The sequence below is a fragment of the Haliotis rufescens genome, unplaced genomic scaffold (genome assembly GCF_023055435.1).
Source record: "Haliotis rufescens isolate VD_foot unplaced genomic scaffold, xgHalRufe1.0.p SCAF_13, whole genome shotgun sequence".
Taxonomy (NCBI): domain Eukaryota; kingdom Metazoa; phylum Mollusca; class Gastropoda; order Lepetellida; family Haliotidae; genus Haliotis; species Haliotis rufescens.
The window spans coordinates 26083988-26093976 of record NW_025963813.1 but is presented as its reverse complement, the minus strand read 5'-3'; the positions used below and the strand labels follow the sequence as shown (position 1 = coordinate 26093976).

The 9989-nt window shown below is 42.2% G+C and overlaps 1 protein-coding gene across 1 annotated transcript; it reads left to right on the top strand.

Annotated features, from left to right (window-relative positions):
* The first annotated feature begins 2901 nt into the window (after positions 1 to 2901).
* LOC124110796 (toll-like receptor 4) lies at positions 2902 to 7104 on the top strand. The gene is made up of 2 exons (XM_046470216.2): positions 2902 to 5102; positions 7011 to 7104. Exons 1-2 carry the CDS (start codon positions 2902 to 2904, stop codon positions 7102 to 7104), a joined length of 2295 nt encoding a protein of 764 aa, XP_046326172.2.
* The last annotated feature ends 2885 nt before the right edge of the window (positions 7105 to 9989 follow it).

Sequence of the window (9989 nt, the reverse complement as noted above, 5' to 3'; positions counted from 1 at the left end):
AAATTATGATCTAATTCAGTTAGTCACGGGCATTTTTCTGTTATCTTGAATTTATGGTATGTAAACAAACTGAGATCCAGATCAAGAATGGCAATGCACGTAAATGGGATCCGTGACCCGTGAAGATCCGGTGTAGAATAGGTCTTCAGCAACCCATACTTGCCGTAAAAGGCGACTATGCTTGTCGTAAAAGGCGACTAACGTGATCGGGTGTTCAGGCTCGTTGACTTGGTTGATGAACGGGCATCGATCTCAATTGCGTTGATCGATGCCCTTGATATCAATCACTGGATTGTCTGGTCATGACTCGATTATTTACAGACCGCCGTCATATAGCTGGAGTATTTCCGAGTGCGGCGTTAAACATCAAACCAAATCATTTGATATCGTTAGCTTTCTCGGAATATCCTGAATTGAAATTGAGCTTAAAGAAATCCCTTGCTATTCAGGAAAGTCAATCAGACATTTGAATAAAATTATAGTATCTCATGATCATTTTGTACAAATTAACATGTCGCTGGTGCTTTGAACTATATGGTACTGAACTGGAAAGGGTGAAGACGTCGTCTGAGGCGTTCATGTATCTGTGATTAGCAGCGTTCCTTGGACGTACAAACATCCTCTTTCGTAGCTTCGAATTCCAGATACGTCATGATTATGTCCTTGCTATGACAGAACCATACCCGTGTTCATGGATTTCACCAAGGCGATATATTAAAGATTATTGCACTATATGTAAATAGTGCCTGCGTGCGTACATGCGTGCGTGCTGCCTGTACAAGTCCGGACTAATGCCGAGTTAAACGCGTTAGACCTGCATCACTTCAGGCCTTCGTCCCATATCAAGGTGTAAAAAGGGGTTGAACGTCGCGTCCAAGATTATTGCGTGCGTGCGGCTGCCCCAGACTAGTTCTGACTAATGCCTATTTATACTGCTCGCTCACTGAGATACCATGCCGCAGTTTAACATGAATACCCCACTCAGACACAGTGTACTGACTCCGAACGGACCAGTCCTTGTTTAAGCTCGTTAATGCCGACGCCAGGCAGGGACACAACATGTACCATCTTTTAACGTATTTTAGTATGACACGGCCGGGGATCGAACTCACTACCTTCCGCTCTACGGACAGACGCTCTATCCACTAGTACCGGTCTAGTACCATATCGAGCTGGCGAGCCGTCGTATTACTGAAATACTGTTCAAAGCGGCGTTAAAGAAATTCCTTCTCTCACTAAAGTGGTCAACGTCAAAAACCTGCATAAATTCGGGTTTTCCTCCTACACTGGTCGGACACGCCCTCATGTGGCTGTAATACTGTTACAACAACCCATCAATACCCTCACTTCATTGATAAGAAATCCCTGCTAAAAAGGATCATATTCAAATACTGTGATACCATTTCGCGAAAAGGTGAGCGTATCCTGCCCTGCTCGTGGCACCTGTCACACACAGGCAAAGGCAACTCAGATGTTTAGCTGAACAAACACGGGAACATCTGGTACAAAGTAGGAAATAGCATCGAACATCAATTTGAATGCCCAAAGCATGTCTTCCATGAACTGTTTTGAAAGCTTTGCTAAGGCCTTGAATGTTGTAACCCTGATGAAACAACTGTTAAATAGAGTCGTTTGACCATTTTTGGAATTTGTAGAAAGAGTATGTACGATTGTACCTCGAACGTGAAATGAAGTCACACGAGAGTCTGGAGCTGCCGCTCGCCATGAAGGGAAACTTGAAGCCGACCCTCATGCCATACAGTCCCGCGGGGAGGCTATTTCTCACTTTCAAAGCGACGTTCAACCCACCTTGCTCATCTCTCCATCAATCGGTGATTATGATGTCTTGTAGAGAAACAATGCGACTTCGTTAACCCTGGAATAACTATAAGTGTGAATGAGAGAGTATGCAACAACTAAACACTAAATGTTTAGGGCCTAGACATTTTAAAACTGGCCCCAACTGTGTTACTGGTAAGCAGCAGGATCTTTGCACTTCAGACATAATTCAAAATTAATATATCGTTTTTTGTTTCAACACAATCAGTAAATACGTTATCATGTCACTGGGTTTTCTTGCCCATCAATCACAAGATTGCCTGGTTTTGTTTACAGGCCGCCGTGGTATATCAGGCAACACACACATACTGTTTTATGTAAATTGTGTGAGTGGAGAGTGACTGACGGGTGAGCAGGACAGGATATGTTTAACCTTATAGCTAACTATCACTTAGCTCTCACCACCAGTCTTCCCAGTCGTCCAGAGCAATAGGAAAAAGAGACATAAGCCGCCAACATTGACAGAAACACGATGCTATTTGTGTGTATTTGACACCACAAGTAAGCTATAATAGGAAAGGTGCTCGAATGTGAGGATAGGGCAGTCGTTTGAATTCGCGTTCATATAGAGCCAGTCTCGAGAGAGAGTTAAGTCTCGACACCAACCACATGCACTGTTTTTATTTGGCCATACATAATGCGTGTCACGGCATTCCCAGCGAATTGCGGCGCCTCAGACGTCTTGGTCCCCTGTGCTCTCGGAGTGTTTATATGGACGATAATTCAAAATAAATTGTCTCATAACTGTCTGTTAACAATTGGACAATTCTGATTGTAATCACTGCGTAGGTTGGTTTCTCCGAAAGTTGCTTGACCTCTTTCAACTGTACCCCTTGTCTCTGTCATGATGATGGGAAGAAAAAAACAGCCAACTGTTGCAGTAAAAGCCTCAATCAAATCCCTATCGCCATTCCAGATAACGTAACCTCGTTGTTGCTAAGCCACAACATCTTCAGCCAGGTTGAGCCCGGAGCCGTTAAACGTTTTCGCAGCTTACAGCATCTGGATCTGTCTTTCAATAAAATCACCTCATTACACAGGGACTCTCTGGTCGGTGTCGAGATGTTGAAGACACTGAGTTTTCATGGGAATAACATTAACCTCACACAAACAACCTATCCCAAAGATGTATTCCTCCATCAGAAGCAATTGGTCATGCTGGACATTAGCAAAAATGATAACTCCTATTCAGGATCCGACTACCCTGACAAGACACCAATGGGTTTGACGTCTCTGCAAACACTCATTGTAGATGGACTATTGAATGCCACTTTTGGAGAGGGTTGTGCATCTCTTACAAAACTTACCCATTTGAATCTCTCTGGACGGAAAGGTTATTGCGGGATCAGACACTTGTCCAATAATGCCTTCACCAATCTGCCGTCTCTTCGGCTCCTGAATATCAGCTCCTGTAGACTCAACATTATTGACAGATCGACTTTCTCTCCTTTGAAAAGTATTTCTATCTTGGATGTATCAGATAATGAATATCTTGGATTTGATAGACTCGGAGAATCCTTTTATGGCCTTAGACATTCTTCTATTCGCGTGCTTAATGCTAGTCATATCGTACCAACGTTTGCCACTGGTATAACATTGAAAGCAAAGCATGTGCAATACCTGAATGGCACAGGTATCAAACATATGGATTTTGCTTCAGACAGGATTGAACTGATTGAAACTGAAGTTTTGTCAGTATTGTCATCATTGGAAACTATTAACCGATTCACTTTTGGGACGTATCTTCTAGGCTTTGACAGGATGGTAACTCTGACAGAACTTCATGCTGCGAACCAATATGGTTCAAATGTTCTACCTATAACAGACTTTCCTTACCCAAACAAAGGCATTAAGTTCCCAAAACGTATTGATGATACTAACAACATTTCACAACACACTGGGCATCTTTCGAGTATGAACAACATAACTTTAAATAACTCTGAAACGAACTTCATATCTGAGGACGTCAAGCGAAACATATATTGGTACAGTTTTTTTAAGTTGATGGATCCACAACAAAAGGGATACACATATCTGAAAAACGTTTTGGACTTTCATATAAAAATTCCAATGCCTCCAACCTTGACATATATCAATGTGTCCAATAGTAGACTAGCTTACGAAATCCCACAGATTGATTTATACCACAATAAAGTGAAGACACTTGACTTCTCAAAAAATCTCCTGACAAAATGGCATGGTCCCGTGTCTCCCATTGACAGATTAGAGTTCTTAGACTTGTCTCAGAACTTTTGCAATTTCATGTCCAGTCATTTTCTCAGTAAGGCCTACGCACTTCGTCAACTTAACATCAGCCACAATTACCTCGCTTTATCCTTACAGAATGACACCATTGGCAAATTGTTTCAAAATGTAACTAATCTGCTGGTTCTAAACATTGCTTATAATTTAGCAGGAATTCTACCTTTTTCCCTCTTTAAACATCAACATCGACTAGAATATCTAGATCTCAGCTGGAATCTTATCACGTCATGGACGGTCCAGATAAGTCACATGAAGAACCTTTCCTACTTGGACATGTCGAACAATCGGTTTGTAGACCTACCAATTACACTTCGAAGCCAAATTGATGAAATCATGAAGAACAGAAATGGAGACTTTCATCTGAAGATCAGTGGAAACTTGTTCAAATGTGACTGTTCGAGTTTAGATTATTTCCAGTGGATGTTGAAGAAAGATGTCCTGGTGGAAGATATCAATACAACACAGTGCCAGATGGATGACGGGACATACGTCAGCCTGAAAAACCTAGAGGACATTGTGCTGAACCTCCAACTAAGATGTCACACAATACTGCCGATCATAGGTGGGTCGGTAGCAGGGATGGTGGTGTTCTTCACTATTCTTATAGCTGGCATCATCTACCGTTACCGATGGAAGCTGAGATACATGTACTACTCCACCCGGAGAAGGTACAGAGGCTACCAGAGATTGACTGGAGAGGAAGACAACTTCACTTATGATGCCTTTGTCTCATATGCTGACGAGGACAGGGACTTCGTGGTGCAGGATATGCGCAACGTTCTTGAGAGGATACATGGAGTGCGACTGTGCATACATCACCGAGATTTCATGGTTGGAGAGGCCATCACTGCCAATATCTTAAACGCCATACAATCAAGCCGTAAAACCATTGTTATTTTGTCTCCAAGTTTCCTCAAGAGTTCCTGGTGTGATTATGAAGTCCACATGGCCAAACTTGAGAGTATCCACACTGGAAGGGATGTTCTGTGCGTCGTGTGGTATGTTGATGTGCCTGACAACAAAGCTTTAACCCTAAGACATCGCCTTTGAAATTGAACATGGTACCCATCTCAGATACCCAATTGATGACGAGGACGTGGAATCGTTTTGGCAAAATCTTAAAGAAGCAATCGCTTGATAAGGACAAATGGATCTTTGGTTTGACATTGCACCGTCCTAGAAAGTAGCATTTGTTTTATTATGTTTGGTGTTTTATGAGACAGTCGGTAATATTCGTGATAAGATCACACGCAATCAATCAATCTAGAGGAGAAAACACAACCTTTCACACTATGCAACGGATTGTGGTAGCGGCAAAAATGTATAATTATTCTCCATTGAAGGATGTTCCTTGTAATAAAAAAATAATGGATATGTATATCAATGTTTTTGTGTCATCCATCGTCTTGTTTGTTTTATGTTGCTTGCTCGACGAATGGTTACAAGAATATGTGGAGAAGACAATTGTATTTTTTCATTCGTTGATGTTTGGATTAGAAACAATTCATTATCACAACTGTGTCTACGTTTTTGCTTTGTGTAGAAAAGTTGTTATTCATATGTACTCTTTCAGCACAGTTATTATAAGCGAAATAAAACCATTAATTATATACTTCAGTGTGAAAGACTGAATTTTCTGAAATTGAGAAAAGTGATATTTTCATTGCAGTGAACATAACACTTGATATTTCACTGCAGTGAACAAACAACTCTGACGGAACAATTGTCATACAAGAGTCGCCTCCCCTTAAAATGTCTTTTCCCCCCCTCTTGTCGGAAGTGTCTCGCCCGTACGCAAACTATTGACGTCCTTTTTACGTCAGTTCCACGTTGACAAGGCAAATTAATGACTGACTGTCATTTATGCAGTTAATGTCACTTCTTGCCGTTTGTTATTCTCGCGAAAATGTTTCGTAATAGACTGAAAATTTCTCATTCAACTCGTCAATCGAGACTGTTTGTTTGCAAAGCACCATTTTTGTTACTAGACCAGCGTGTATTCTTTCGCTCCCAACAGTGGTCTCCTAATTTTCAAGAATATTTTTTGTTAAAGTTGATTTTGTATATAGTTAAATCTACATGTGGTATATTTTTATATCCTTTTATTTATATTGTGAAAGATTTTGCAAACACGAAACTACTTTTTAAGTCGCAAATGCAAGGGGCTATGAACCGCCCGTGTGTCCAGCAGGGAGAATTTACATATTGTCTCCATATGTCTCGTAATAAAAATCAACGTTTCTGTCATCTTACGAGTGACGTAGGCAGCACTTAGAAGGTTAAGCAGTTGTTCTGTTAATCTTAGTACAGTTGTGAAAAAATCAATGTCTTTTGGACCGTTGGACATAAGCTGCTCAAGTTAAAGTAGGTCTGTTATCATTATCGGTTTATTTGAGACAAACAGTTATACCTAATTATACTATGTTGAGCAAGAAGCAATGTCTCTGTTTTCTTTTTTAAAATCTCAAACAATTTCTTTAACCATAGTTGCAAGTATATTTGTAATAGTTACTAATCGTTTTTATCATTTCATTTTCAAAGTTTTTTGTTTGTTTGTTTGTTTGTTGTTAAACGCCACACTTAGCATTATTTCAGCTATATGACGGCGGTCTGTAAATAATCGAGTCTGGAACAGACAATCCAGTGATTGACATCATGAGCATCGATCCACGCAATTAGGATACGATGACATGCATGAACCAAGCCAGCGAGCCTGACAACCAGATCCCGTTAGTCGCCTCTTATTTTCAAAGTTTATCCCATGGCATACATCATGATATACTAGTATACATATACGTAATTAAGCGATTGATTTCCTCCCGAGGGATGGAGGGGCAGTCGTCTAAGGCGCCACAATTCGCTGTGCATAGTTGTGTCCCTTGATCATGCCAGGAATCTATGATCAGGGGTGAGAAAGAAAGAAAGAAGAAGAAACCTGCCAGGTGCCGAGCAAGAGCCAAGAACACCATTCCTGCACCTGCTGTAGAAGTTCCTGTGTAGGGAGCTGTAGACGTTCCTGTGTAGGGAGCTGTAGAAGTTCCTGCGGAGGGAGCTGTAGACGTTCCTGTGTAAGGAGCTCTAGAAGTTCCTGTGTAGGGAGCTGTACAAGTTCCTGCGTAGGGAGCTGTAGAAGTTCCTGTGTAGGGAGCTGTAGAAGTTCCTGTGTAGGGAGCTGTAGAAGTTCCTGCGTAGGGAGCTGTAGAAGTTCCTGTGTAGGGAGCTGTAGAAGTTCCTGTGTAGGGAGCTGTAGAAGTTCCTGTGGAGGGAGCTGTAGAAGTTCCTATGTAGGGAGCTGTAGAAGTTCCTATGTAGGGAGCTGTAGAAGATCCCGTGGAGGGAGCTGTAGAAGTTCCTGTGTGGGGAGCTGTAGAAGTTCCTGTGGAGGGAGCTGTAGAAGTTCCTGTGGAGGGAGCTGTAGAAGTTCCTGTGTAGGGAGCTGTAGAAGTTCCTGCGTAGGGAGCTGTAGAAGTTCCTGCGGAGGGAGCTGTAGAAGTTCCTGCGGAGGGAGCTCTAGAAGTTCCTGCGTAGGGAGCTGTAGAAGTTCCTGCGTATGGAGCTGTAGAAGTTCCTGTGTAGGGAGCTGTAGAAGTTCCTGTGTAGGGAGCTGTAGACGTTCCTGTGTAAGGAGCTCTAGAAGTTCCTGTGTAGGGAGCTGTAGAAGTTCCTGTGTAGGGAGCTGTAGAAGTTCCTGTGTAGGGAGCTGTAGAAGTTCCTGCGGAGGGATCTGTAGAAGTTCCTGCGTAGGGAGCTGTAGAAGTTCCCGTGGAGGGAGCTGTAGAAGTTCCTATGTAGGGAGCTGTAGAAGCTCCTGGGGAGGGAGCTGTAGAAGTTCCTATGTAGGGTGAGTGAGTGAGTATTGTTTTACGCTGCTTTTAGCAATATTCCAGCAACATCCATGTCGGAATTCGAACCCGGGGCTTCGGCGTGACGAGCGAACGCTTTAACCACTAGCCTACCCGACCGCCCCCATAAACATAAAGAACATCATGAATATCTGTCAAATATTACCAAACCTTACTCACTGGTTTATTTGATTCTCGTCTGGTTATTGCCGACGATCACGGAATGAGTGAGTGAGTGACTGAGTTGGGTTTAACAGTGTCGCGGCGTGTCAGCTTAATGTGGGAGAAAAGCCCTAAGTGATGCAGGTCTCAGACGTTTACTACTTCAGTGAAACCCACGAGCACGGGTATGGTGCTGACAAACCAAGAAACATGATCGGGGCGAACCGGGATTCGAACCCACAATCATAGGTTTCTGGCGTGCCCAAGGGACGCAACTCTTCACAGCGAATCACGGCGCCTTAGATGACTTGGACACCCGTGCCCCCCGATTACCGAATGAGGAATCATCCCGATGTCAACAGCTGATACACAACCAACTCTGTCAGATGGACATTGTGGGCTCGAATCATTCATTCACCCTTTTCATGATCTTGGTTTGTTAACAACGCATCGACACTCACGGGTTTCACCAAGTCGTGTAGACGTTTAGTGCCTGCATCAGTCTTATCTCCCACATTAAGTTTACTAAAAATATTAATCATAAGGGGATTGTTTGTTTCATTGTCAGTTGAGGTCACATTGCTTCATTGTCGTGAAAAATATAATGTCATCCATTGTTCATGACGTCACAAATCGACAGCTTTGAGGGTGGGTGGGAGTTCGGCCAGAAGTAGACATTCTCATGGGTATCAGTTGTCTCCCCTTGTTGCTGATGTGTTTCTTTAAGCATACTAATCCAAATTTCTGCTCTGATTGGTAAAGTCAAAACTGGGCAATTTGGCCAAGAAGTTTAACTTACACTTTATTTATATTAATGATCTCATTTCGTTTAATAGCCATCAAACAGCCAATTCCCTTACACTGATTTACCCACCTGAACCTTCATCTCGAGCAATATTCCTGCAGCCCCAGCCTTTGGTGTCTACATTTCAAAACTTTTGAGGTGAAATCGAGCATGCTTTTCTACGAAGATTTTCATACGACTCTTGCTCAAAAGTTGCTTCATCAACATTCAAGACCTCAGTAAAGCTTTGAAAAGTGTTAAGGTAGACATGTGGAGGACATCGCCATATTTGACGCATCAGTGAGCACGAAATGACGCCCGATGTAATTCCCGAATTTAACTTGTACAAGATGTTCCCTTGTTTCCTCAGGTGAACAATTGCCTTGCCTTTACATGCATTTGTGACGGGTGGCACCGCTCAGGCAAGGTATCCTCACTTCATTCATAAACACATGCTCATGATGTAGTCAGAATTGTACAATCGACTCTGCTTTTAGCAGAGATTTGTTATGAACATGGAAAGGGTTTTGTCGTTTCTATTTAGCCACCGGAACTAGAAGTTAAAGAGAACAGTGAGACCGCCTCATCAATTTTATATTTAGATCTATGCGTAAAGTTTCTGCAAAATCATTTCTTTCAGAGTTTGATTTCATTGTACTTCAGTTTATGTTTCAATGTTCTGGAAGCAGAATATGGTTGATCGTTTCCTCCTTCACACTGACAGCTGAGCTGACCACGCAGGACACACACGTTCACTTGGCAAATAAATATATTTTACGAATGCTTCCATCTTTAATACACTCGCGTGTGATAAACATTTCTTAAATCAATATTAATAGTGCCACACCGAATAACAGCATTGTGTGTTTGTCCTTAACCAAGCCAACACCCATCTTCCAAACAACTGACTTTATGACACAGAAACGGGACATTTTCACAAAGTGAAAAATAAGGCTTGCGCCCCCGGCCGATCCATGTTTAACAGCCAATTCATGAAAAGTACTAATCTGGATTTTAATGACATAATTATTTGTTCAAATGACTTTAACCGCTTTCAGACATCAAACACAGAACTAGCACTCGAGGTATTTTAGTGA

Excerpts from the sequence above, each read along its gene's own strand:
- LOC124110796 (XM_046470216.2), top strand. The coding sequence starts at position 2,902 with ATGTTGAAGACACTGAGTTTTCATGGGAATAACATTAACCTCACACAA. Across the intron at positions 5,103-7,010 it reads GATGTTCTGTGCGTCGTGTG|GGGTGAGAAAGAAAGAAAGA; the intron begins GTATGTTGATGT and ends ATCTATGATCAG.